Source organism: Sorex araneus, chromosome 6, assembly GCF_027595985.1.
Source record: "Sorex araneus isolate mSorAra2 chromosome 6, mSorAra2.pri, whole genome shotgun sequence".
Taxonomy (NCBI): Eukaryota; Metazoa; Chordata; class Mammalia; order Eulipotyphla; family Soricidae; genus Sorex; species Sorex araneus.
Window position 1 is genome coordinate 158,068,705 of NC_073307.1, and position 27,330 is coordinate 158,096,034.

The following is a 27,330-nucleotide window of genomic DNA, read 5'->3' on the forward strand; positions in this document are numbered from 1 at the left end:
GGTGTCCTTAAAAAAAAAATCCTTTTGTGAAGCTGGGATTCTAATGGGGATTCTTGCTGGAATGAAACAGCTCTGGGTGCGGGTGCTGAGAGAGCCCCTTGCTCTCCCCACGTTAGGCAGCAGCGCCTAACACGGCGGGTCAAGCCCCGGTGGACTCAGCCTGCCTTTATTTCCACCCCAGAAACCAAGGATGACCTGGAGCAGCTCACAGCCGAGATCAAGAAAAGGGCCAACAACGTCCGGAACAAGCTGAAGAGTAAGCTGGGAGCCCGCCGGCCCCGCCGCCCCCCTCACGTCCGGCCTCTTGGCGTGCTGCCCCTCCTTCTCCTGTCCTTTCTGGGGCTCGGCCCCTGGCCCCGTGACTGCCCCGGACATTCAGCCTGTGCTTGGAAAGTGTGGCCCTAGCTGGAAGCGTCCAGACTTGAAGTGAGGGGGTGGGGTGGATGGGCGCCTTCAGCTCCAGTGCCCTGTGAACTGGGCTCTTCGCTTGGCCCTCCTGAGCCGTGGAGTTGTGTGGTCATTCAGTCTGGGCTACACTCTGGGGGCGTCTGTGTCACTGGCTCCACACCCCACGCCCCCTGGTCAGAGCCTGGGTCAGAGAAGCCCCTGCCGGAGGGATCCTTCTCGGGGGACTTTGCTCGCTCCCTGGTCACTGGGCGTTGTGCTTGCCCAGGGGGGCGGTGGCTGTGTCCCGCAGGCCGGAGAGCGAGAGCAGCACTGCCCAGCCTTGGGTCTGATCCCACGGAGGGCGGAGGTGGACGGGGCGAGAAGCCGCTGTGCCAGGCGCTCTGCCTGTGGCCCTCACCATGTTGTGCTGGGGGCACTGCCACTTGTCCCCTTTCACCGGGACAGGCCCATAGTAGTTCTCCCAGCATCTCATACTGTTGAAAGTGGCAGGGCAGGCCTACCCCACGCCTGAAATGTGGCCAACCCCACACCTGGCACCCCACATGGTCCCCCAAGCCCTGCTAGGAGGGATCCCTGAGCACAGAGCCAGGAGGAAGCCCTGAGCACTGCCAGGTGTGGCTCAGACCTCCCCCTCCCCCCACCCCACACTCACTAGAAGCGGCAGGGCGAGGAGTTGCGGGGGCAGGGAGTCACACTGCTGATGAGGAGGAGCAGCCATGTATGCTGGAGCCCACAGCAGCCCAGCAGGGGCCCAATGGGGAGGTGGGAGGTTGGTCCTCAGGGAGCAGCCCTGGAGGGATGGCACCTGTAGCTTGGCAGTCACACCCACAAACTGTCCCCGGCACCATGTAGTCCCATCAGTGGCCAAGACCCAGAGACTATAAACTAAAGCGCCCGGAAGAGAGGGCTGCAGAATTTCCTGGAGCATGCGGCCGCATTTGTGGCCACGCGACCTCTTATACTCTAACCCACTTACTTACCAACAGTAGCACACATGTGTTTGGTTTTAACATACTTGCTTGTATCCTCCTGTATTCAGGCTTGAATGGCTCCAGAATGAAATGCAACAACCTTCACACACTTCCCTCTTACTGTGGTGGGATGGTGCTCGGTGGTGGGATTGGTGTTTGGATGTTATCTGTCAGAAACTATCGTCAACTACTTTTATGGAAATAAAATATAAAAATTGAGGGACAGCACTTGCTGGTGAGGCATCGCCCACCCGCGGGTGTGTGCCCGAGCGGGAAGGCTGGCACCCAGCCGGGATCACCTCCCTCTGTGGCCGGAATCACCTCTCTCTCTCTGGTCCCCAGGCATGGAGAGGCACATTGAAGACGAAGAAGTCCGCTCGTCTGCAGACCTTCGCATCCGGAAATCCCAGGTAAAACTTCCCTCCGTCCGAGAACCGGTTCATTGTTTTTCCCCCAGGCCAAGGGGTCTTTCCTTCTGCAGACCATGATTGTGACTTGGCCGTTGATTTGAAGAGCCAGTAGAGGGCAGCTGGCCAGAGGGAGCCAGGGCCAGGGCCAGAGTTCAGCCCTTTGGGCCCTTTCACTCACACTCTGTCTCTCTGTCTCTCTGTCTCTGTCTCTGTCTCTGTCTCTCTCTCTCTGCAGGCTCCTCAGAGCACTTGGCACTCAGGCCCTCTGAGCCCAGCCCCCTCATGCAAGCGGGAAGGCCCAAGTCTCTCTAAGGGTTGTTAGTCTGTAGCTGTCCAGTGTAGAGGTAATCAGAGGAAATGATCCTGGGGGCCAACCCAGGTTCCACCCCTTGCACCCCTTAGGGTCCCCCATACAGCACCAGGAGTAATTCCTGAGTGCAGAGCCAGGAGAAAACTCCTGAGTGCCACCAGGTGGGGTGCAAAGGAGAGGGGGCGAGGGGCTAGAAGCAGTAAGTGGTGATGGAGATGGGGTGAGCGGCAGACTTGAAGAGACTAATGTGTGTGGAGAAAAAACACCTGTCGTGGCATAGCAGACACTGACATTTTCAGAGAGAAGGCAGAGCCCTGTTCTGGAGGCCGTGGACTCTGGTCTGGGGAGACTGGCTGTGACTGAAACTGGCTGGATGCCCCAGTTGTAGGTTGTAGCATGTGAGGACAGTAATGTAGGAGTCGTTTGAAAGTTATTGAGGGGCTGGAGCGGGGAGGGCGTTTGCCTTGCATATGGCCGACCCAGGTTCGATTCCCAGCATCCCATATGGTCCCCTGAGTACCGCCAGGAGTAATTCCTGAGTGCAGAGCCAGGAGTAATCCCTGAGCATCGCTGGTTGTGACCCACACACTCCTCCAAAAAAAAAAAAAAGAAAGAAAGTTATTGGGGCTGGAGCGATAGTAAAGCAGTTGGGTTTTCGCCTTTCATGCGGCCAACCTGTGTTCGATTCCTTCGCCCCTCTCGGAGAGCCCAGCAAGCTACCGAGAGTATCTAGCCCGCACGGCAGAGCCTGGCAAGCTACCCATGTATATTGGATATGCCAAAAACAGTAACAATAAGTCTCTCAATGAGAGACGTTACTGGCGCCCGCTCGAACAAATTGATGAGCAACGGGATGACAGTACTACAGTATTATTGAGTAAATTGGTCTTGTTATAAGCAGGAAAAGGCAGGGAGGCAGGGTGATCAGTTTGGCGAGAACTTCAGCACGCGTGGGATGTTGGGAAGCTGGTGGCTTGGGCCCTACCATGACTGAGGTCAGCAGGGAGGGGACAGGGGCTGCAAACATGCTCTAGAAAGGCCAGTGGGCTTCGTGAGGAAACCAGGACGTGGAGCCTGACCCCCTGGGCTTCTATGTCCAGATCGTAGACCCTTGGGGCCCTGCCTCTAGGGGCATTGGGGAGGCTGGCGGGTTCTGCAGAGGTGAGGGGCCTCCTGGGTCTCCGTCTCCCCCTGGGGGCGCCCTCCATCTCCCGGTGTCTCCCTCCAGCACTCGGTCCTGTCCCGGAAGTTCGTGGAGGTGATGACCAGATACAACGAGGCGCAGGTGGACTTCCGAGAGCGCAGCAAGGGGCGGATCCAGCGGCAGCTCGAAATCAGTACGTGCTGGAAGTGTGGCCCGGGCCGCCGCACCTCTCCCTGCGCCCACCCAGAACCCAGTGTGGCCGTGTTCCAGCCCTGCGGGGGCGTTTCAGCCTTGGGTGGGGGAAGCCCGCCTTGCTTCACACGCCGAGGAAGCGCTGGCTGAGCGCCCGCTCCCCTGAGGAGTCACGGCCCCCCTCCAACCGCAGAGGACATGGGTAAAGAACAGGCGGGGTGGGCTTGCTGTGAGGAATAAGGACTCCTCAGGTGTGAGGAATTCTGACACGTCTCCTCAGAAAGAGTGGAGGCTGTCCAGCGCCTGGGGTGAGGGGGTCCTGGGGGGTACGTGAGGGTTAGGATGGATGGATGGAGCAGGGCTCAGGCAGGAGGGGCCTTCTCGTCCAGACAAGTCAGGAGGCTGTTGAGTGTGTGTGTGTGTGTGTGTCTGTTTCTCTCTTATGAATGTCTGTATGAGTGTGTATTTGTGTGTCTTTATGAGTGTCTCTGTGTGTGTGTCTATCTCTGAGTGTGTGTGTGTGTAAATTTGTGTGTCTGTATGAGTGTATGTGTGTGTCTGTATGAGTGTATGTGTGTGTCTGTATGAGTGTACGTGTGTGTACGTGTCTGTATCTATGAGTGTGTGTATTTGTGTGTCTCTGTATGAGTGTCTGTGTGTGTATGTCTATCTCTATATGAGTGTGTGAGTATGTGTATTTGTCTATCTCTGTATGAGTGTCTGTATGTGTATGTGTCTATCTCTGAGTGTGTGAATTTGTGTGTGTATGAGTGTATGTGTGTACATGTGTATCTCTGTATGAGTGTGTGTATTTGTGTGTCTATGAATGTCTGTGTGTTTGTGTACGTCTCTGTATGAGACTGTATGAGTGTGTGTGTAATTGTCTATATCTGTATGAGTGTCTATATGTGTGTATATCTCTGTATGAGTGTGTGTGTGAATTTGTGTGTCTTTGTAGAGTGTTTGTATGTATGTATGTGTCTGTGTATCTCTGTATGAGTCTGTGTGAATGTGTGTATTTGTGTGTCTCTGTATGAGTGTCTATATGTGTATGAATCTGTGTATCTCTGTATGAGTGTGTGTATTTGTGTCTCCATATGAGTGTTTTTTTGTACGTGTGTGTATTGTCTGTGTATCTCTGTATGAGTGTCTGTGTGAGTATGTCTGTATTTGTCTGTGTGTCTATGAGTATCTCTCTGTATGTGTGTATGTGTCTATCTCTGTAAGAGTGTGTGTGTGTGTTTGTGTGTCTGTATGAGTTTGTGTGTATGTGTCTGTGTATCTGTATGAGTGTGTGTTTGTGTGTCTGTATGAGTGTGTGTATGTGTGTATCTCTGTATGAGTGTGTGTGTTTGTGTGTCTGTATGAGTGTGTGTTTGTGTGTCTGTATGAGTGTCTGTATGAGTGTGTGTGTATGTCTGTATGAGTGTGTGTCTGTGTATCTCTGTATGAGTGTTTGTGTGTCTGTATGAGTGTGTGTGTCTGTGTATCTCTGAGTGTGTTTGTGTGTCTGTATGAGTGTGTGTGTATGTGTCTGTGTATCTCTGTATGAGTGTTTGTGTGTCTGTATGAGTGTGTATGTCTGTGTGTCTCTATGAGTGTGTCTGTGTGTCTGTATGAGTGTGTGTCTGTATCTCTGTAAGAGTGTGTGTGTATGTGTCTGTGTATCTCTGTATGAGTGTGTGTCTGTGTGTCTGTATGAGTGTGTGTGTATGTGCCTGTGCATCTCTGAGTAGTGTGTGGTGTGTGTGAAGGGCCTCTCTCCTTAGGGTGAAGGGAGTACTCCTGCCGTTAGGGAACTCTCAAGCCCCCTTCGACCTCACACGTGACCCTGGTTCTTGCGTTTAAAAGCCGGCAAGAAGACCACGGACGAGGAGCTGGAGGAGATGCTGGAGAGCGGGAACCCCGCCATCTTCACCTCCGGGGTGAGCGCCTGGGGGCGGCAGCTGCGGAGTGGCGGGGAGGGGGCGCCGGCGGGGAGCGGTGGCCGACAGCCTGCTGCCCTGGCCCCCCTAGATCATCGACTCTCAGATTTCCAAGCAAGCCCTGAGCGAGATCGAGGGGCGGCACAAGGACATCGTGCGGCTGGAGAGCAGCATCAAGGAGCTGCACGACATGTTCATGGACATCGCCATGCTGGTGGAGAACCAGGTAGCCGCGCGGGGAGGGGCAGGCGGGAGGAGAGGGGCTGGGGGGGGGTGCTGGGGTGTGTGTGTGTGTGCGTGTGTGTGTGTGTGTGTGTTCATGGACATCGCCATGCTGGTGGAGAACCAGGTAGCCGTGCGGGGAGGGCAGGCGGGAGGAGAGGGGCTGGGGGGTGTGTGTGTGTGTGTGTGTGTGTGTGTGTGTGTGTGTGTGTGTGTGTGTTTTCATGGACATCGCCATGCTGGTGGAGAACCAGGTAGCCGCACGGGGAGGGGCAGGCGGGAGGAGAGGGGCTGGAGGGGGGGGTGCTGGGGTGTGTGTGTGTGTGTGTGTGTGTGTTCATGGACATCGCCATGCTGGTGGAGAACCAGGTAGCCGCGCGGGGAGGGGCAGGCGGGAGGAGAGGGGCTGGGGGGTGCTGGGGTGTGTGTGTGTGTGTGTGTGTGTGTGTGTGTGTGTGTGTGTGTGTGTGTGTTCATGGACATGCCATGCTGGTGGAGAACCAGGTAGCCGCGCGGGGGAGGGGCAGGCGGGAGGAGAGGGGCTGGGGGGGTGCTGGTGTGTGTGTGTGTGTGTGTGTGTGTGTGTGTTTATAGACATCACCATGCTGGTGGAGAACCAGGTAGCCGCTCGGGGGAGCGGGGGAGGAGCAGGCAGGAGGAGAGGAGCTGGGGGGTTGCTGGTGTGTGTGTGTGTCTGTGTGTCTGTGTGTCTGTGTGTGTCCCGGGGAGAATCCTCTGAAATTCCCCTCCCGGAGGACCAGCATCCCGGGGTCGGGGAGGAGGAGAGGGGCTGGGGGGGCGGTGCTGGTGTGTGTGGGGTGTGTGTGTGTGGGGGGGCGGTGCTGGGGTGTGTGTGTGTGTGTGTGTGTGTGTGCGTGTGTGTGTATCCCGGGGAGAATCCTCTGAAATTCCCCGCCCGGAGGACCAGCATCCCGGGGTCCAGGGAGAGGCACGCCCAGGTGCTGGCCCTCCGCACTCCTTGCTGAGCACACAGGCTCCTGCCACCCCGTGTTGCCGCAGGCTCTGAGCTGCTCAGGGTGTCTTTCTCCCTCTCTCGGGGTGAGGGCCCGTGGGGAGCACAGCCCGCAGTTCTCGGGATTCCGAACTGCAGGCTCCCGAGGGATGCCCTGGGCTCCTGCAGGCCTAGAGTCACTCCCCAGCCCTGCCCCCTACCCCATCTCTCTCTCTCTCTCTCTCTCTCTCTCTCTCTCTCTCTCTCTTCCCCCCCCCTTTCCCTCTCCCCCTCTCCCTCCCTCCCTCCCCCACCCTTCTCTCAGATTAGAGTGCCGGGTTCTTAATGCCGTTGCCTCTCAGAGGAACTGTCGCTAATGATGTGCACATGCTTGCTTTTCCCTGGTTCACAGGGAGGAAGTATTTTGTGTTTTTTTTTGTTGTTGTTTTTGTTTGCTCTTTGGGTCACACCCAGCAAATGCTCAGGGATTACTCCTGGCTCTGCACTCCTGGCAGTGCTCAGGGGACCATATGGGATGCCAGGGATTGAACCCTGGTCAGCCGCATGCAAGGCAAACGCCCTACCCACTGTGCTGTCGCTCCAGCTGCAGGGAGGAAATGTTAAGTTCAGCAGAGGTTTTGCTTTTTCACCCCTTGTCTGAGAGACTTACTGTTACTGTTTTTGGCATATGACGTTACTGGTGCCCGCTCGAACAAATCGAAGAGCAACGGGATGACAGTGACAGTGACAGAGACCCCATGTCTGATATTTTCCTTCTGTGTTTTTCTAAAAAAGTTGACAACATCTTTTTTTTTTTTTTCCTGAAAGACTAGCAGAGCACAAAAGTGAGAGTAGTATTTAGTTAACGGAAACTCCTCTGCACTCCCGGTGCTCCTCGGGTGGCATGTCCTGTCCCTGGAGACGCTTGTTTGGGCAGTCACCAGCCTGGCTTCCCCGTGGACGGGGTGACTTTCCCATACAGCCGGTGCCTGGGGCTTCGGGTGCAGCTGATAGACACAAGTGATGGAGGGGTGGGGAGGGGGGGTGTCACCTATCCTGACCTTCCCGCTGCTGTGTCCCCCCCGGGAGAGGATTGCCGCCATCTCCTCTGAGCCCTGCCTGGCTGGTTTGGGCTTCAGCCCCCGCCCAGGGCTCTGGCTGTGCCTTCCCCCACCCCTGGCCCGAGAGACCATTGCTCAAGCCCCCCTATCCCCGCTTTTCTCTTTTCTCCCCCCCACTGCCTTGCGGAGGGACTGGCCTGAGGTTCCGGTGAGGGTAAGTCGCCACTCTCTGTTTTCACACGGCCAGGTCACAGGGAACGGCTGGGGGAGAGAGTGGGGGAGGGGAGGGGAAGTCCCATCCGGAGATGCTCAGAAACTGGGCCGAGGAGACGGCTGGGAGTGCTGAGAGACCAGTGACTCGTGGGTCAGTCACGCGGAATGTCTGTCAGTCACCTGAGGATGTGCCGAGTGTCCCCCTTCAGGGCCTTTCAGAGGAAGCAGACGTTTTCCCCCAACTCTGGTATACTTGCTGAGCACTCGCTGTATGCAGGAGAATAGACCCAGTCGGGCTGAACGACCAGCTTGGCGCAGGTCTCAGTGCCCGGGAGGAGATGGGTAATGTGCTAAGTACATGAGGCTTCTAGTGTTTCTATTCAAGTCTCGAGTTCGGGTAGCTAGACAGTACTCGGGGCTGGCTGACGTGCCTTGCAGGCATTTCCCCACGGAGCCACACCCCCAGCCCAGGATAGTCTTGCTTTGGCTTCCCTTCTCACGTGCTGAATTTTAGGGAAAAAATCTGGTGGTGGCATCCCTCAGGGAAAGAAAAGCGATTAAATTTATGGTTCCTGGGTATCCAGACAGCTCGGTGCTGGTCACCAGGGAGTTTTTTAGTCATTTGGTTGACTTTCTTGAGTGAGTGGAGGTCACTCACCAAGGACTGGGGAAACCGCAGGCGTGCAGGAGGAGGACGCGAACGCACACGCTGCCCACATGTCAAGTGGCCGGCTCGGCCTCTCCACCCTGAGCCTGAGGAGGAAGAGTGTCCCGGTTCCGGGGCAGGCTCGTGGGGTGTGACCAGTGTCTGTCCCTCGCAGGGTGAGATGTTAGATAACATAGAGCTGAATGTCATGCACACCGTGGACCACGTGGAGAAGGCGCGGGAAGAGACGAAGCGAGCCGTGAAGTACAAGGGCCAGGCCCGGAAGGTGAGACTCTCTGCGGCCCTCAGAGGAGAGAGTCCACTGGGGTTTGCCGTCTCTCGCTTTCTCTCCTGCCTGCCTCTGTCCCTGCCGTGTCTTCCGCGCGGGCCAAGGGAGCCATGATTGACCGGATTGAGAGCAACATGGACCAGTCGGTGGGCTTCGTGGAGCGGGCGGTGGCCGATACCAAAAAGGCCGTCAAGTACCAGAGCGAAGCTCGGCGGGTGAGCGCCCTGCCCGGCGGGGCCGACGGCTTCTCCTCAGAGCCCTGCCCGCCTGTGTCCTCGGGCCCCAGGCCTTCCCCCTTACCTGTCCCCTCCTCGGTCCCCAGACCTACACCGGCCTTCCCGGGTGGGACTCCTGCCCCGCTGAGGAGCGCATGGATCTGGCTCAGACTCCCCCCGTGAACCCGTACCCGGCCGCTCTGGCGGGGGGACACGCTGCCCAGCAGTGGCTGGCACCTGGACACAGCTTAGGATCCCTGCCACCAGGCTGTTTCACCCCTCCGTCCCTCAGACACCTCGTCCCCCTCTTTGTGGTCTCTCACCGTAGTGGACTAGCCTGTTTCCCGCCACCACCACCCCCACACACACCTTTGCCTCCGCCAGGAGCCGGGTGCTGTGCTCATTGTCCCGGGAACATTCTCGCACATCTTCTAGAGCACCTGGTATTTCTGCCTCACAGTGAAAAAAAAAAAAAAATTTGAGGCTCAGAGGTTCAGAACTGTCCGGGTGAGAGTTGAGGTTTAGTAAGTCATCACGCTCATCCAAGCACTCCGTCCGCTTCCCTTCCGCTCTCATTCCCCCCTTGCTGGGGGACATCCAGGCTTCTCTGTCTTTGGTGTCGGTGGGTGACAGGGATGGCCCCTCTTTCTCAGGCTGTCCCTTTCCGGCGCTTTCTCCCGGGCTCTGGTGTTTTCACTCCTGAGTCTTTCTTCCAGACTTCATCTATTGCTTGGGCAGGGAGTTAAAGGACCTGAAGTGATTTTACGACTGTCATTATGAATCCAGGCCAGCTCACTCTAGAACCGTAGTTGTGTGTTTTGTGATAAGAGGTGGGGTGTCAAGTTTTGACGGATGAAAGTTTGAAATCAGGACTATCAAGAAAGAGCTTTACTCGCTTGAAAAAGACAATTATGCTGACCCTTTGCTGCTTGGGAACCCTGCCTTTGTCCCAGCACGCAGAACTGTTATGTGAATGGCTCGAAGTGCTATTATTTCTGACTGCTGGCCTTGCTAGCCAAGAAGCAATCAAGGAAAACACAATATGCTGATTGGCATGTTTGTGTTGTGTAGGGACGTCAGCTTTTTATTTGGATTGATGATGCTTTTATGTCGAGGTGAGAGGATTTGGGTTGGGGATGAATTTCTGATTTTTTTTTTTTGTCGTTTGTAATACATATTTTTTTTTCTTATTCCTCTCTCCAGAAACTGATAATTATCTTTGTGGTAGTAGGTGTGTTGCTGGGCATTCTAGCATTGGTTATTGGACTTTCCGTTGCCCTTTAATGGGGCGGCCTGAGCGGCTGCTGCACTGAAATGTAAGTACAGGAAGGTTCCGGGGGACTGTGATGGGCTCCCTGAGGCTGCCGATCAATCAGTTGCTTCTCCCTTCTGATTGTCCCCGGACACTGTAACTCTCCGACGTTCGGTGACCTGTGCGTTCTTGCATCTGCTTCAGATTCTGCTCTTGGATTCTGGTCCACGGGCCACAACATCTCTGCTTGCTGCTGTCCTGCAGATTCTGTCTTTGCCCTCTGTCTTGGGATGTGCTTCCCCACCTCTCCTGGCACAGCTGAGCACCTCCGTTCCACTCTCCTCACTCCGTAAGCCCGCTCCTTAGCTGGGTACGAGAATAGGTGGTTGGGATCCGGAGTTTGTTGCATTCTCTCTGGCCTGCTTGGGTAAGGGGCTTTGCTTTGGTATCCTTTTCGATGTGAACGAAGCTGGGAATCGGGATTAGGCTCCTCGGGTTTGGTCTGTGGCTGAGTGATGGCATCTCAAGTGGTTAATGTTTTTGAATACTGAGTCGTGCAGGACAGTGTATTCGTAAGCACCTTTTACACTTACCCCGGAGTCCTCACAGCACCCCTGTGAGAGGGGAATTATAATCCACATTTTACAGGTGAAGACACTCAGACTTCAAGACAAGAACAGAAGCAAGTTCACACACACACACACACACACACACACACACACACACATACACACCTTGTAATGGGTCTAGGAGTCTTCCTTATTGCATCCTAAGTTCTCTTTATGAAACAAGTAGCCATCTAGAAATGTCCCCAAGAGCTAGAGAATCTTAGTGCTGATGACTTTAAAGGTTAGCCTATTAATTTCTTTAAAATGAGCTGATGACTGCCTCAGAGCTTCATGTGTCTAGAAATATCTTGGCAAGAATGGTCTCATTTTGGGGACTGTTAAAGCTTCTTCAATATTATTTTTGAATAGGACAGTATACAAGGATTATATATATTTAAAAGATATATAAAATATAGAAAAGGTGAAATAATTAACTTTTAATACTGATATATCCTCACAAGCAGTGTAATTTTATATATTTCATGTGTGGGGCTGGAGCGATAGCACAGCGAGTAGGGCATTTGCCTTACATGCGGCCGACCCAGGTTAATTCTTCTGTCCCTCTTGGAGAGCCCGGCAAACTACTAAGAGTATCTTTCTCGCACGGCAGAGCCTGGCAAGCTACCCATGTGTATTCGATATGCCAAAAACAGTAACAATAAGTTTCACAATGGAGATGTTACTGGTGCCCGCTCGAGCAAATTGATGAACAATGGGATGACAGTGACAATGACAGTGATTTCATGTGTGACTAAAGTTTTGGGCACTGTTACAAAATCACAGGCATTATTCCTCAATGCTAAAATCTCCTTGTATATCTAATTTTTGGCTTGAGATTGTGACTATCCACCTTTCCTTGTTGGTGGGCAGGACTTCTGCCCTCATTCAGCATAAACATTATAAACAACTTCTCACCAGCCATCTAGATTATTGAATTTATCCAACCAACATCCGTATTGGGAACTGCAGGTAGAATTATGCCTGTGCATGGTACAAGTCCATTTTTTCAATCACATCAACTCCTTAGTGTTCCCCCAACATTTGTAGGGTTTTACTTTTGTATTGCTATTTTTTAAAAATTTTTTTGCCTTTTGAGTCACACCCAGAAATGCACAGGGGTTACTCCTGGCAGTGCTCAGGGGACCATATGGGATGCTGGGAATTGAACCTGGGTCGGCCGCATGCAAGGCAAACACCCTACCCTCAGTGCTATCGCTCCAGCCCCTATATTGCTATTACTAATGGTACGACTAAATTAACCTTTTTCTCATACCCATTTTCTCTTTATTACAGATTCGTAGGTGTTACTGAGTAATAGATGTATTTTTGAGACTGTGTATTTTGCCATGTTGATACTTCGAACTGATGCTTCCTTGTATTGTTTCAATATGACTCTTCCTCCTCTTCTTCCTTTCAAGTAGTTTGAAAGCCAAATTACTATAGTACTAGCATTCAAATTCTTCTTGGAAAATAAGCAGTTCAATGAGGTCATCGATGTCTCTGAGACAATTAATTGCCTGATTCCGTTTTTCTCCATGGCATTTGGACCCTACTCCTTATTTATTTATTTTTTTACTCATATTAAGGGTCACATTTTGTTTGGGCTCTTAAGTCTCATTGAAAATGGAAGTAAAAATTAGGTAAGGATGAAATAGTTGAAATCTTCCCTTAGCCTTGGATGAAAGATGCCTTCCAAATGCATAGTGCCTATTTCTATTCCAAATCCTGGGAATTCAGAAGGCAAATGAATCATTTTTTATGTTGTTGTTTTTTTTTCCTTTTTGGGTCACACCCAGCGATGCTCAGGGGTTACTCCTGGCTCTGCACACCAGGAATCCCCCGGTGCTCGGGGGAACCATATGTGAAGCTAGGGATTGAACCCGGGTCAGCCACATGCAAGGCAAAAGCCCTACCCGCTGTCCTATCGCTCCGGCACCCACAAATCATTTTTTAAAACCAGGGCAATAATTCCAACGCTGCTGGGAGTTGGCTCATCTGAGCTTGAAGATGCCAGTGGCTGAACAGCTGTCTGGGTGCTTGCTCTGCTGCACTTCATATTCCCTACTGACATCGACCCTGGGCATCCGTCTGCCCTGAGGGAGAGAGGACTGTGAACGGGAGCAGAGAGGAAGTCTGCATTTATACTCCCCAGCTGTGTGCCAGCTGCAGCTCTAGCACAGGAATATTCTCCTTTTCCAGACACGGAAGCTCTTTCAAGTTCATTAAAGTTAAACGTGCCCAGCCCACACGGCTTATAAGGCAGAGCACCATCGTCTGTCCCCTAAGCTTTTCCCTGTTTATTTATTTTTTGCTTTGCTTTCTGGGTCACACCCTGGGATGCACAGGGGTTACTCCTGGCTTTTCACTCAGGAATTACTCCTGGCGATGCTTGAGGGACTTTATGGGATGCTGGGAATTGAACCCGAGTTGGCTGTGTGCAAGGCAAACGCCCTACCCACTGTGCCATCGCTCCAGCCCCTCCCCTCTTCACTTCACTGTGCCTTTTGGAAGCTCTCTGGGAGGTCAGGGGGTGGGGGGCAGTGATGGAGAAGATTCGAGTACCTCGGAGGCTTCTGCAGCTGTATTCGAAAGGTACTGATGGGAGTTGTGCGGTGAGAACTGGTGTTTTTAGTCAGATCGTGCCTCCCCGTTGACAAGTCCTTTCATGAGCATGTGGTGGCCAGTGTGAAGGATTCACAATCGCCCAGAGTTTTCTATTTTTTCCCTCCCTCATCAAAGTATCTTTTATCTCCCTAGTACAGTGGGGTAGTTAATTCTGGGCTTTGGGGGCTGTCTGTTGGATTTCTTGAGCTTCCTGTTGACTTTTTTGTGACTCTCCATTTTTCAGTTATAACTAACCTTTGCACCTTCTAGGTTTCTGGGTGATTCTTCATGTCGCTCTTTGCCATCATCCTGTACACTGATCGGCTCTTCCTTCCCCTCCTCTCTTAGAACCCAATTTTTCTCCAGCCTGGAGCGGCCACCCGTGACTTTCGATGGAAATGGAGTTGGAATGGCGCACCCAAGGGCGAGAGAAACCCATTCCTTTGTTTCCGTGTCACCATCCCTGGACCTGACCCAGCCAACAATCTAGGCCTGGAGGAATCCCGCCGACCGAGCGCAACCCTGAGTTCTCCAAACCTTCTCCTGCCCTACCAATGCCGAAGTGCCTTTTCTCCTGGATGAGGAAGTAGCCGTTTGCGTTTCTTCATTCTGACGTGTCAAATCAGACACTGCACCTTGTCATTCCGATGTGTCAAATTAGACACTGCACCTTGAAAAGCTTAGCTGAGGCCTTCCCAAGGTGCTGTATTTTCTACCTCATGGAGGATTCTTCTCCTAGAAATTGCTTTTATTTGGGCAGGGCTGGGGTGGTTTTCTAGAAGAAAAGTAAAGGGATTCTTCTAAGTCTTGCAGTGAAAAGGCCTGCAGCTGAAAAGGCCAGGGAGGACCCCGATCCTCGGTCTGTTGTTCCCTCTGTCAGGAAATAGGAGGGACCAGCAGATGTCATTTTGGCCTCAGCAGCTGGGCTGTTTGAAATTAGGCTTCAAGCTACTCTCAGCCTGGTGACCGGCCAACTTTGATCTTTGCGTATGTTGTATTTGCTCATGTTTACCCAGGGAGGCACCAGGCTGACCGTCCTTTGAAGTTACCATCTGTTAGCATTGAAAGTCTGGTACTTGCTTCCATGTCTGAGTCCTGGACACCAGCTCGCTGTTGGCCACTCGGGGAAGCCCCTGCCTGGAGACCAGCAATAACCAAGTCTGGAAACTGGGCCAGGGGCTAGGTGCTCCACATCGCGGGCTCTGGACATGTTTCAGACAGAGTATTCACTCACTCACTTCATGGATTCCAGATGATTTTTTCTTTTTTTTAATTCTGTATTTGAGGTGCATGTCTGTGGATGCGTGTATCTCTCAGGAAATAATAAATTAGAAGTGAAGGATATTTATGACCTTAAAAAAGAAATACACGAGTGAAAATTATGCAAGAAACAACTCACGGAATGAATTTCTACTGAGAATAGAATCTTACCATGTCATTGAGCACTGGGCTCTTTGGGAGAGTACTGGGAGAGTCACAGATCTTTGGGCTGAGGACTGAGCTGTCATTCAGCTCTTCTGCTTAGCAGACAGAAAGTGTGACCAAAGTTTTGGCACCTCTCCTCGATGCCCCGAAGCTAGGCTTGACTTGAGAACATCCTGTCGGGGTGTGATATCACCCAAGTGGCCCTGGGATGGCGGGTGTTGTTTCTCTCTGGGGCTGATCTAGTAGGCGCGGATGAGGAACAACTGGGTGGTTCTGCCAGAGTGAATCTGAATGGTTCACTGTGGCCTCCATGTGTCATCATGGAGGATGCAACAGCTGGGAAGTTCTCAAGTGTAGTGACTGGCCCACCAGCCGGTGAGCCCCTTGCCTGTTGCCTCCGTCCTCCCCGATTTGTATTTCGGCTCCGACCGTCATGTTCTCCGGACAGGGTGAGCACCCTCGTCCAGCCATCGCCTGTTGGCTTCCTTCACGCGGGCTCCTTTACTCCGCCATTGCCCAGTACTCAGACAGAGCCAGGGGGTCGCTCTGGCCCACGGCTGTGAAGTCAGACTAGGACTGGGTCCTGCAGCATGCAGACAAGCTGTACTCAGTCCTTCATGCTCTGGAGACTGGCGTCTGGGACTTAGAGTTTAGAATGCAAGTGAAGGTATTTTGTTGTTGTTGTGTGTATTTTTTTTAATGTAAACATGATTATTTTATTGCTAATTTAAGAATAAATGACTTTATATTGATTATGAAACAGCTCTGGCTCTATTTTCCTGAAAAACATTCTGTGATTTGGTACCGTGGTGGGTGCTGCGTAGGTTTTTGCAAAGGGCCTCGAATCTTCTGGTTTGCTTTGGGCCACACCTGGTGGTGTGCAGGGGTTTAGTTCAGGGGAACGTATGTGCTGCTGGGGACTGATCCATGTCGGCCCTTGCAGGTGCTTGCCTTCCTTGTTGTTACTATCTCTCTGGCCCCTGGAATCTTTTTAAAACTACTGTGTTGAGTCAGATGGATCAGAAATTCTGTTTTTATTATTATTATTTTTAAATGGCTTAACTTTCAAAGACATCAACATTTAATAGTGAGTTTCAGGTTTTAGGTGCTCTTACCCAAAGGAATTTGGTCCACTCACTTCCGAGTATGTGTCTCTAGCAGGAAGCGGTGACTTTCTGGGAGGTAGAGGGCATCTTCCACCTTGGCCGTTGACTCTTCACCTCTGGTGACTCTCTCACGTTGAAGTAACACTTCGATCTGTCTCTGGGTTCTAGCAGCCAGATCCATCTTCCCTCTCCCTTCTGGCACTCCTTTCTCCTCCAGCTCCTTTCCTTGTCTCCCTCCTTTCGGAACACCCCATGCACGATGCTGATGTTTCTCCCATACTTTTTCCTCTCTGGACGAGCAGAAGAAGATCATGATCATGATCTGCTGCATTATCCTCGCCATCATCTTAGCTTCCACCATTGGGAGCATATTTGCCTGAAAAAGGTGAGACATCCCTGGAGAGGATCGAGCCTCTTGGCACTCTCGTGTCCTTAGGATATTGTTCACCATGGGCCGCCCCTCTCTGGGTGGGATGGAGTGTGGGAGTAGACTGGGGAAGACGACAGGGGTATTTTATGAAGAGGAAAATGAGGAACGAGTAAGGAGTTGGCAGTTGTTGACGGGGAGGCAGGTGTAGTCCGTTCCATGAACAGGCCAGCATGCTGTCTTAAGAACGTTTCTGCAGGGAAACTTTGGGCCTCAGCATGAAGAGGAAGAGGCGACAGAATTAATTCTTGTATTGGAAGCACCCTAAACTTTTGGGAAGAGGGACACAGAGTAAAACCAAAGTACCTAAGTGTCTTGATAAGTTTAGAGATCTACTTAAGGGGCTGGAGCGATAGCACAGCGGGTAGGGCGTTTGCCCTGCACGCGGCTGACCCAGGTCCGATTCCCAGCATTCCATAGGGTCCCCTGAGCACCGCCAGAGGTAATTCCTGAGTGCAGAGCCAGGAGTGACCCCTGTGCAACACCGGGTGTGACCCAACAAGCAAAAAAAAAAAAAAAAAATAGAGATCTACTTAAGATTAGAAGGGCATGTCCTTATGAATAAAGCCGATCCCCTGCAGGAGGAGATTTGGTGATCCCGACCTTGCATACCTTACAGTGTAATCTATAGTTCTTCCCTCTCCCCCGCCCCCACATTTCTTTTTGTCTCCTTCAGGCAGATGGATCCTCGATGGGCATTTCCAATCCTACCACTGTGGTGCCACCACTTCTCCACTCCAGATTCCTCAACTGCTCCTTTTTCCATTGTGAAACCTCTTATGACACAGGATATTAATCAGAAAGTCAGATACCTATTAAAAGTTATGCAAAGGGAGACTTACGAAAATGCAGAATCGGGTGGTGGCTGAGTTGGAACAGGGTGTAGAGCAGTCTGTGTTAGGAAGATGGTTTAAAGGTACTACAGTGTAGAGAAGAACCCCTAATAGGAACCCAACCAGGAAGTTGAATTTAAGCCATCACCAGTGTCTGCCAGGAGACAGACAGATATCACAGGATGTCCAGTTTCTTAGGCTCTTGTTCCGACTACTCCGAGTTGATCAGGGCACTTGTTATTGCTGCTCTTCGAGGGCTCACCCTGAACTAAGCTTACACCCGTATCCTTCTTTTAGGGCCTTATAGTTCTTAAAGATTGACAAAAGGTACCATCCATGTTCTTCTCGTTGCTGTGTCCCAGTGCTTAGCACTGTGCGCACGTGGAGATCTGCTTAGACATGTTCATTACTTCTGTTGAAGCTCCGATTTCTGCTCATGATGGATGCTTGGATTTGAAACCTTTTAAGCCTTCAGTGGAAAATGGCTTTTTGGTATCAGAAGCTAAGTAAGACATGCCAGAATTCGCAGTGACCCACTCATGCAAAAACGCCATGGATGCCGCTGCCCCCCCCTCCCCCCCATTACCTAAGATAAAAGAGCTTGTTTTCTGGGGGGCTGATGGTAGAGTTCTGCCAGTACCCTCTCTGAGATGATGGCTGGCTTCAGGACTGCGGTTAGGAAACTAAACACATAGCCCCCAAATAAGTCTCTCTACTACTGAGCTCCCAGCACTCATCAGTGTCATGCTTTATGCAAGACAACAGACAATAGTAAGATGTTAAATCACAGAGGTCAAATGAGGCCATTGCATCACCTCTCACCTGATTGAGGCTGAAACTAATTTTGTTGGGCAGGAATCCTGAAGAATGTGTTCTGAAATCACATTCCAACCCAGGCCCTTAGAGACAGTACAGCGGGTAGGGTGCTTGCCTTGCACATAGCCAAACTGGGTTTGTATGGTCCCCCAGTGCTCACCAGGGATGATCCCTGAGCAAGTCAAGAGCAAGCCCTGAGCATTGCCAGTAGGGACCAAAACCCCAAATGAAAAAGCCAATAAAGACACGTCCAGCTGGTAAGATTCTGCTGGATTCTAATGTAACTCAGCAGTTAGTCATAACTTAAGAGGGCCACTAAGATTACATCAAAACATCAGGCAGTTCTTTCTTTTTTTGCTTTTTGGGTCACACCCGGTGATGCTCAGGGGTTACTACTGGCTCTGAACTCAGGAATCACTCCTGGTGGTGCTCGGGGGACCATATGGGATGCTGGGAATCAGACCTGGGTCGGCCACGTGCAAGGCAAATGTCCTACCCACTGTGCTATCACTCCAGCCCCACATCAGGCCAATTCTTGATGATAAATTTATACTTATTTTTTTCTTGAATTATTGAAATTCTGAAAACAAATCATTTTCTTTGCTGGAGATTATTATGCTTTAAGAAAGAGAGAGCGAAAAATCTTTTTAACAATTTGTACTTCCTTTAGATTGTACAGGGGGCAGAGAACTAGTGCTGACTAGCTCTGAAAAGTTTCATCTTGTTAAAAGTGAACCAGGAAGCTGGGACCATGGGACCTTGAGTCGATAGGTCCCTCATTCATCCAAGCAGTGATGTTCTCTATAGCACCGTGCCACTGGACCCAGCAGGGATACAAAGGCAGAGCCACTCTCCCTCAGAAAACTTCAGAATCCCAGACCTAACAAAGGCCAGTTTGAGTGTCTTTATGCATCAGTTCTTCCTGCTAACCATCCTCCCTTCTGAAGTTGAGAGATGGGGAACTCCAGACAAATGTCTACTGAATCATAAATAAATACCTGTTGAATCAATGAACTATGTTTTGTCATTTTCCCCCCCCATTTTTTCCAAAATCACCAGTAACAAAATGTGTTCACAAAACTATTTAACAATGAGCAGAAATGTGAACATGATGAAGGTAGTGAAGAAAGTGTGAACAAGATGAAGGCAGTGAAGATACTGAGTCTGACTTACATCAGGGGTGGAAGATCCAAATATGCACTTCCGCCTGAAAGACACTCCTCTTCAGCCAGGGAGAAGCAGAGCGCCCAGGAACTGGGCCAGTATGGTAATCACTTAAGCAATTCAAGCTTATCAATGAGAAGTTGCATTTTTTTTTTTTTTTGCTTTTTGGGTCACACCCAGCGATGCATAGGGGTTACTCCTGGCTCATGCACTCAGAAATCACCCCTGGCGGTGCTCAGGGGACCATATGGGATGCTGGGATTCGAACCCGGGTCGGCCGCGTGCAAGACAAACGCCCTACCCGCTGTGCTATCACTCCAGCCCCGAGAAGTTGTATCTTAAGATGACGCTCAGACTTAAAATAACACTTTAAAAAATAAACCAACAAGTAACACAGTTGTCTCCAAAACATCTATTCATATGCTCCTAGGCTGTGTGCCCACAGAGCTATCCCAGACTTTACAAGCAGGCTGAGGGGAAGAGAGATTCTGGCTTTCTTGAAAGTCTGTATTTTGTTCTCCTCACACTCTCACTACACACGCTCAGGCAAGAAGAACTTGCCCCAGTACCGCCCTTTCTGGGTCAGGTCGTAGGGACTCAGTACTCTCCGGATGCCCAGCATGTTGGCGGTGGCTATGCGCTCGAAGGTCCAGGGGTTTTGGTTGTTACGTTCTCGTTCTTCTTGATCTTTTCGCATCTTCTCTAGAGTCTCACGGCTCACGGCCTTGGCCGGGAAGGGCAACTTGTGTGCAACCTGGTTGAGAAGACCCTCTACCTCCTTGAATTCACAGCGCCCGCCCATCTCGACGATGAGGCGACCGGCCTTCACGGGAGTCACGTAGTGATCAATGGCGCCTTTCCCTCCTCCCATGCGCTGCCCCATGCCCTTGCGGGTGATGGGCTTGAAAGGTGCTGGCACTCGCCACAGGGCGAACATGTTCTTGGGGTCCATAGCACGGTTGATGGTCAGGCGCATCATCTCAAAATGGCCCCAGTGGAGATAACCGCCACCCAGTGCCTAAAAATGAATGGGGAAATTAGAACACCGTGGGGACTGAACAACGTTACAGACTCAGTCTTAGTTCTCTTTTTTACAATGACAGTGACTCCAACGATACATGTGAAGATACAACCAAGTTTTATGATAAGTACTGTTGTGAAAAAAACAAAAACCAAAAAACCAAAAATCTAAGGATTGGTAGTAAGGGAGGATGGCTCGCCCACTTCAGCGGATAGAAAGGCAGGGTCTCACTGAGGTGACATTGAAAGTGCAGGCCCAACTGGTAAGGTCTAGCCCAGGGAAGAGATGCATGTTCCAGGAAGAGGAAGGGCCCCAAAGAAAGGGCTTGGAGGATTTAAGCAAAGCCAGGGTGGCAGGAATAGTGAGAAATGAAGACCTTCTAATAATACATCACTTGTGCCACCTTCTGGGAACTAAATCCTGCTCCACACCTATTTGTGTAGGCATGGCATCAATTAATCTTGGTTGCCTATGGCTTCATGGCTGCCCAGAAGCTCCTCATGGAGTCAAGAAACACTCTTCCACACCCGGTGTTAAAGGCAGTTTACTTTGATCATAGGCATTTGCTCATTTCATTCTGGGGAGGGATGGGCCCTCCAGAGCTATACCCAGCCATGCTGAGGAGGCCATGTGATGCCAGGGATCGAACCCTGTGCTCTAGTCCTTTGAGCCCTTTCCCCAGTCCAAGAATAGTTTGATTTTAGGAGACTTAAGAATATCCCCTGGTCTGGCACAGTGGGTAGGGCGTTTGCCTTGCATGCGGCCGACCTGGGTTTGATTCCCAGCATCCCATATGGTCCCCCAGCACTGCCAGGAGTAATTCCTGAGTGCAGAGCCAGGAGTAACCCCTGTGCATCACTGGGTGTGACCCGAAAAGAAAAAGAAAAAAAAAATCTCCTGGTTTAATTATAATTAGGCTGCCTCTTCTTGCTCTTATATTTATGTCTACATATAACATTTTTCTCCTCACTGGGTACTGTACATCAGTTTAAAAGACTGAAAACAGACAAACTAAATAACTGGTAGCAGTTCTAAAAAAAAAAAAGAGGAAACAAGAACAAAACCATGGAACAGAATTCTGAATGCAAAGCATGAGATTTGGTTGATCCCTGGTTTCCACTAGGCAGTTCAGAGGTCCCCAAATTTATTTGATCTACCACTTCCTCTTCAAGAAAAAAAAAAAAGCGCCCCCTGGATACCTACCTTCTCCAAGAGAACAAACTAAAAACAACCCAGTGCCCTGGAGGCTGGACGGCAGTGCCGCTGGACAGCTCCTGCACCCACAGGGGGAGTACTGGGCACTTCAGGAACCACTGTGGCTGCTTGACGTGGAACTTACCAGGATCGCAAATTTGCCTTCTGTGAACTCAGTAGCTTCAGTAGAAGGTCCCCGTATGTCTTTCAAGTTTTTAGGTTCTCTTCTCAGTTTGGGTACAAGTGGTACCCTCTCGACAAATCTAAGTTTGGGCCTTTCAGGAATGGAAACATCTAGAAGGAGCATAGGCAACCAAGATTAAGTAATGCTATACAATTCAGAGCCTTCATTTTCTCTTTTAGAAATATTTACAACTGTCAGATGATAATCTTAACAACAACAACAACAACAAAAACGAAGTCAAAGTTATCAGTGAAGGACAATGCAAATACTTCTGGGCCCTTAAAGCTAATCAACTTTTAAACCTGAAACCAAAATGCACTTATTAGACAGTGCCTAAAACTCCAGCAGGGGCTATTCTGGAAAGGGTTAGAGATATAAGATTGTCACAGCATACTACTAGTCAACGTTATTTTCACATGTGTACTAAGTGCCTGAGATGAAAGCGTTACATGCATTACCTCATTTAATTTCTAAATCAACTTTATAATCTTGCTATTTCCCCCTCCCCCCCGGACTTCCTTTTGGAAAACAGAGAACTTCTAAGAAACGTTAACATATAGAAAAGGCACAGGTCCACACACAGGCAGGCTCACACTACAGTACACACACCCACAGACATGACACACTACTGCCTCTTCCTAAAGAGGAAGGACAGAAATGATAGTGTATTCTACACAAAATTAGTTAAGCCCTCGTTCTCTGCCACATTCCTGTGGGGACGTTAACAACTAGGACTCCTTTGATCAGTGCCATTTATTTACGCAGTGCTCTCTCACCCGGATACCTGGACCTATCTGACAAGGTGCTGGGTGAGGGTGGGCTGGTGAGATGCAGGCTACACCTGCAATTCTGGGGTGAGGGAAAACTAACTTGTAAGTCATTTAAAATGTATAGTGTGTGGGGGGGGGCTGGAGCGATAGTGCAGCAGGCAGGGTATTTGCCTTGCACACGGACGGCCGACCCGGGTTCAATTCCCAGCAGGCCATATAGTCCCCCGAGCACCATCAGGACTAATTCCTGAGTACAAAGCCAGGGGTAACCCCTGTGAATAAATAAATTTAAAAAATAAAATAGTATAGTAAAACAAGCTTCATGGTAGAGTCAGCTATGAGAACCGAAGACTTCGAAGAAACATCAAATCATTGTTTTTGTTTTTTTGTATTATTGGGCCATACCCAGCAATGCTCAATAACAGAACCCAAGTCTCTTGCATGAAAGCATTTGCTCATCGAGTTCCTCCTGTCCCAAACAGCAACATGCAAGGGGACAAGAAAGGGTTACAGAAACTTTCCCCTACTATTTTCTAGCTGAGGCTTTCAGAGGCACTTCTTTTTGGAAAACTGTGAGCCTGTAGCCTGGAGTCCACCTGCGCATACAGAGGTGGAAGAAGTTTAACAGTTATAGATCCAGGCCCATCTCACTTCTTGAGATTTCCAATAATTTTTTTTCTTTTTTTTGGGTCACACCGGTGATGTACAGGGGTTACTCCTGGCTCATGCCCTCAGGAATTACTCCTGGTGGTGCTTGGGGGACCATGTGGAATGCTGGGAAACGAACCCGGGTCAGCCCTGTGCAAGGCAAACGCCCTACCCTGTACTGTACTCTCGCTCCAGTCCTCCAATCATTTTTTTAAAATGGCAAATCAGGCGCACATGTGCGGCCTGAACACATGTGTCACTCAAGAGTGCACATGTGTTGCCTGGGATATAAGTTGCCTGAGCATATGTCACCCACATGTCACCTTTTGCGATGTGTCCTTTCCTACTTTAACGCTGGGATATGGACTGGGGACTTCTCTCCTGAGTGTCTCTCTCTTTCTCTTCCCTTCCTCAGAACTTCCAAAAAAAAAAAATTCAAAAACCAGATTGATGAAATTGTGGTTTATCAAATACTGTCTATATTTGGCAAACTAATACCGCATAATAAAAGCAAATGCCTCCAGCTGTGTGCGCCTCACTGGTGAGAAAGCCCAGGAGTTCCAAGTGTGAGGGCCTGGCTGAGGATGGAACTCGGGCCACACCCGCTGCTGGGTGGGTTAGGGAATCCCCCTGCACGTTTGCTCCCTCCAAGCCGCGACCTTTCGGGGGTCCTTTCCCTCCTTGGCACACAGGCCGAAGGGAAGCCCACGGGGAGACACCCCTGCCACCTCCCCTCTCTGCGTTGGGGGAGGGAGGTCCTATCCGAGAGCAAGCGAGCAGGAGAATGGCACAAACGTCCTCACCCTCAAAGGTCGGCACGGGCAGCAGCGTCTTGAGCCCAGCACTGGCGGGGGCGGCGGCCCAGGAATCTACAAAGACAGAGCAAGTTGAGGGGGTGGGTGGGATGGGGAGGATGGGGTGGGGACAAACGTAAGAGCCCTGGGCCAAGGGCACACGGGGGCCAGCGTTTCCCAACGGGGCCACGTGGACATCTCCCCCTCCCCCCGGGGGTGGGGTGGGGGAGGCACGGGTGAAAACTGCAGAAATGGGAGGGGGGCGCACTATGAGGGTCAGAGTCCAACCTGCAGGGCAGAGTGGGCGCAAGCGCAAACTAGGTGGGATGGGGGGCGGGGCGGTGCCCAGAAGCTTGCAAACCACGCAGGTGATTTCAGGGGTGCTTCGTGGGCACCCAGGCCGGGCCTGCGCGGGTCGCTGGGCGCAGAGACCCCCGTGATCGTTAGGGCGCGCAAGAGGGGGGCGGTCGAGGGCGCCCCGGGGGGCTTCCCACCTGCCAGGGGCACCCGCAGCAGCGGCGCGGCGCTGCGGGCCAGCAGGCGCCACATGGCCACGCGCGCTCGGCCACGACTCGGGCTCCCACGGGCGCAGCGACTCCGGCAATGTTCGGCGGCGCCGGAAGTTCCGGTCGGGGCGGTCCGCGCCCCAGAGCTCCGCCGGGAGACTTCCGCCGGAAGCAGGAGAAACCAGAGCCGCGGAACGTGCGTTCCGGCGGCGCTAGGGACCGCCTGGCATCTCTCTCTGTCTCTTTTTTTTTTTGCTCCGTTTCCTCATTTCCTTTCTTATTCGGAATGAGCCTGGGTTCATTGATAACGCGCTTGTTTTTTTTCTTTTTTGGCGGGGTGTGGGGGGGTGGTTAGATCTTTTTTTCGGTTTGGTGTTTGTTTTTTGGGGCGAGGGGCCCCACACAGCGATGCTCAGGGGTTACTTCTGCCTCTGCACCCAGGACCATATATGGTCCTTGCAGGATCGATATCTCAGATCGATCCCAGGGTGGGCTGCGTGCAAAGTAAACGCCCCAGCCGCTGCATTGTCACTGAGGCCCGTATAACACCCTTCTAATGCCACGTTTCTAGGCTGCCGCTCAGAGGCATGACAAGAATGTTACTGGTTCACCGTGACCTTTAGCTTTACTGGGCGCTTGCAGTGTGTCAGGCTTTGAGTACTTGGGCACAGCCTTGAGGTCTTCCAGCAAATCCGTGAGATATAGATAGGTCATGACACCAGTTGATGGGTTCCATCGAAGGCATGAAAGGACTTTATTTCCCAAGGTCACATATCAGGAAAACAATTGGATCTAACTTTGAGCACAATCTGTCATGCCAGAGACCCCAGTGAACTTGCTATGAAAGTAGAAGGAAGTTACGTGCAATTTTATTTGGAGAGTGCGGGGTAAATATTTTTTATGAGCCTAAAGCATCATAATATTTAGGAAGACAGAGAGTGCCCGCCCTCCCAAGTTTTTAGGACACACTAGGGCTTAGCAGATTGTGGCTGATATCTTGTAGTTAAATCAAACTAAATCTGTGCATGCCCCCAGCATCAACGAGATTAACTTCACAGATGGCAACAGATTAAATCTGTTATGCTGAAGAAGTTACTGGGAGAACTCTGCTCACAATCTTACGGGCTTCTTTTGTCTGCACACTAAATCTCCCTCAGTAGAGTTAATGGGCTTTTATTTTTATAACCAATTGGTAGGGATGGATTAGGCCATGGCATGAGGTGCTCAGGATTTACTTCTGGCTCTGTTCAGGGATCACTCCTGGCATGCTAGAAATTAAAAACAGAAAGTGGCCTTGGCTGGGTACAAAGTTGCACCTTAACTAACCCCTCTACTACCTCTCCAGTCCCTATAGCAAAGACTTATGGTCCAAAGAGAACTTCTCAGAGGATCAAACCGTGCTCCTCAGCCTTATGTGCGCCATTATTAAGGTGTTAGCACACTATTGAACCCATTTTGGAGATGATAGTTTGAAAGGAGGGGGTGATGAGCTGGTTTATTCAGGGCTTAGCAATGGAAGGACAACAGTGGAAGGACAATGGTGGACTTGTCCGTTTAAACAGTGTTATTCCCAGGTTGGGGTTAGGAATTTATGCAGGACTAGTTGAGAAAGTAAAATATAATAAAAATGGGTAGTGGGTTTGGGCTGGAGCGATAGCACAGCGAGTAGGGCGTTTGCCTTGCATAGGGCCGACCAGGGTTTGATTCCTCTGTACCTCTCAGAGAGACTGGCAAGCAACTGAAAGTATCCTGCCCTCATGGCAGAGCCTAGCAAGCTACTCATGGCATATTCTTTTTAAAAAATTTTATTGGATCACTGTGAGATAGTTACAAGCTTTCATGTTTGGGTAACAATCACACAATGATCAAATACCCACCCCCCACCAGTGCACATTCCCCACCACTAATATCTCCAGTATACCTCCCCTTTCCCACCTTCCCCCTGCCTCCATGGCATACAATATTCCCCATACTCTCTATCTACTTATGGGCATTATGGCTTGCAACACAGACACTGAGAGGTCATCATGTTTGGTCCATTATCTTCTTTCAGCACACATCTTCCATCCCGACTGATTCCTCCAGCCATCATTTTCTTAGTGACCCCTTCTCTATTCCATGTGCCCTCTCCCCTCTGCTCATGAAGCAGGATTCCAGCTACGGGGCAATCCTCCTGACCTTGTATCTACCATCCTTGGGTGTCAGCCTCATGTGATGTTATTCTATACTCCATGAATGAGTGTAGTCCTTCTATGTCTGTCCCTCTCTTTCTGACTCATTTCACTTAGCATGATACTCTCCATGTCTATCAATTTATAAGCAAATTTCATGACTTCATATCTCCTAACAGCTACATAGTATTCCATATGTAGCAGTACATAGTGTAGATGTACCAAAGTTTCTCTAACCAGTCATCTGTTTTGGGGCACTCGAGTTGTTTCCATATTTTGGCTATTGTGAACAGTGCTGCAATGAATATATAGGTAGAGATGTCATATCTACTGTGCTTTTTTGCATCCTTGGGATATATTCCCAGAAGTAGTATTGCAGGGTCATATGGAAGCTCAATTTCTAGTTTTTGAAGGACTGTCCATATTGTTTTCCAGAAAGGCTGGACCAGTCGGCATTCCCACCAACAATGAAAGAGCGTCCCTTTTACCCCACATCCACGCCAGCACTGGTTGCTTTTGCTCTTTTGGATGTGTGCCTGTCTCTGTGGTGTGAGATGGTATCTCATTGTTGTTTTGATTTGCATCTCCCTGATACTTGTGGCATACTCGATATGCCAAAAAACAGTAACAACAAGTCTCACAATGGAGATGTTACTGATGCCCGCTCCAGATGAGCAATGGGACGAGAGTGCTACAGTGCTACAGAGGATCAGGGAGCAAGAGGGGCTCAGTCTCCATGGGCCTGCTTCAGTGGCTTAATGAATCCCTGAGGAGATAGTAGAATGTTCCTTGGAAGTCCCAGGAGGGCCTGCTTGGTGTTTGCTCTTCTCCCTCCACTCTTGACTGGGA

The 27,330-nt window shown here is 50.8% G+C and overlaps 2 protein-coding genes across 9 annotated transcripts in view; one reads left to right on the forward strand and one right to left on the reverse strand.

Moving 5' to 3' along the window:
- STX3 (syntaxin 3) overlaps positions 1-18,517 on the forward strand; it is a 49,085-nt gene extending 30,568 nt beyond the window's left edge. For 3 of the 8 annotated variants that reach the window (XM_055141394.1, XM_055141395.1, XM_055141396.1), the window contains exons 4-10: positions 182-256; positions 1,722-1,789; positions 3,328-3,436; positions 5,287-5,360; positions 5,452-5,586; positions 8,630-8,740; positions 13,771-16,236. In XM_055141394.1, the coding sequence (XP_054997369.1) occupies positions 182-256; positions 1,722-1,789; positions 3,328-3,436; positions 5,287-5,360; positions 5,452-5,586; positions 8,630-8,740; positions 13,771-14,004 (806 nt within the window). In that variant the 3' untranslated portion in view covers positions 14,005-16,236. The other 5 variants (XR_008630649.1, XM_055141401.1, XM_055141399.1 and 2 more) reach the window with 5 other exon arrangements.
- Positions 18,518-19,586: 1,069 nt separating this feature from the next.
- On the reverse strand, positions 19,587-24,427 carry MRPL16 (mitochondrial ribosomal protein L16). The gene is made up of 4 exons (XM_004620792.2): positions 24,299-24,427; positions 23,814-23,879; positions 21,554-21,702; positions 19,587-20,211 (listed from the first exon to the last, which is right to left on the reverse strand). The coding sequence occupies exons 1-4, from the start codon at positions 24,351-24,353 to the stop codon at positions 19,726-19,728; spliced, it is 756 nt and encodes a 251-aa protein (XP_004620849.1). The 5' UTR covers positions 24,354-24,427; the 3' UTR covers positions 19,587-19,725.
- Positions 24,428-27,330: the final 2,903 nt, after the last annotated feature.

Coding starts and splice junctions, on each gene's coding strand:
- MRPL16 (XM_004620792.2), bottom strand. CDS start 24,353: ATGTGGCGCCTGCTGGCCCGCAGCGCCGCGCCGCTGCTGCGGGTGCCC. Junction 21,703..23,813: donor GCCCGTGCCGACCTTTGAGG/GTGAGGACGTTT, acceptor TGCTCCTTCTAG/ATGTTTCCATTCCTGAAAGG. Junction 20,212..21,553: donor AAGGCAAATTTGCGATCCTG/GTAAGTTCCACG, acceptor ATTCATTTTTAG/GCACTGGGTGGCGGTTATCT.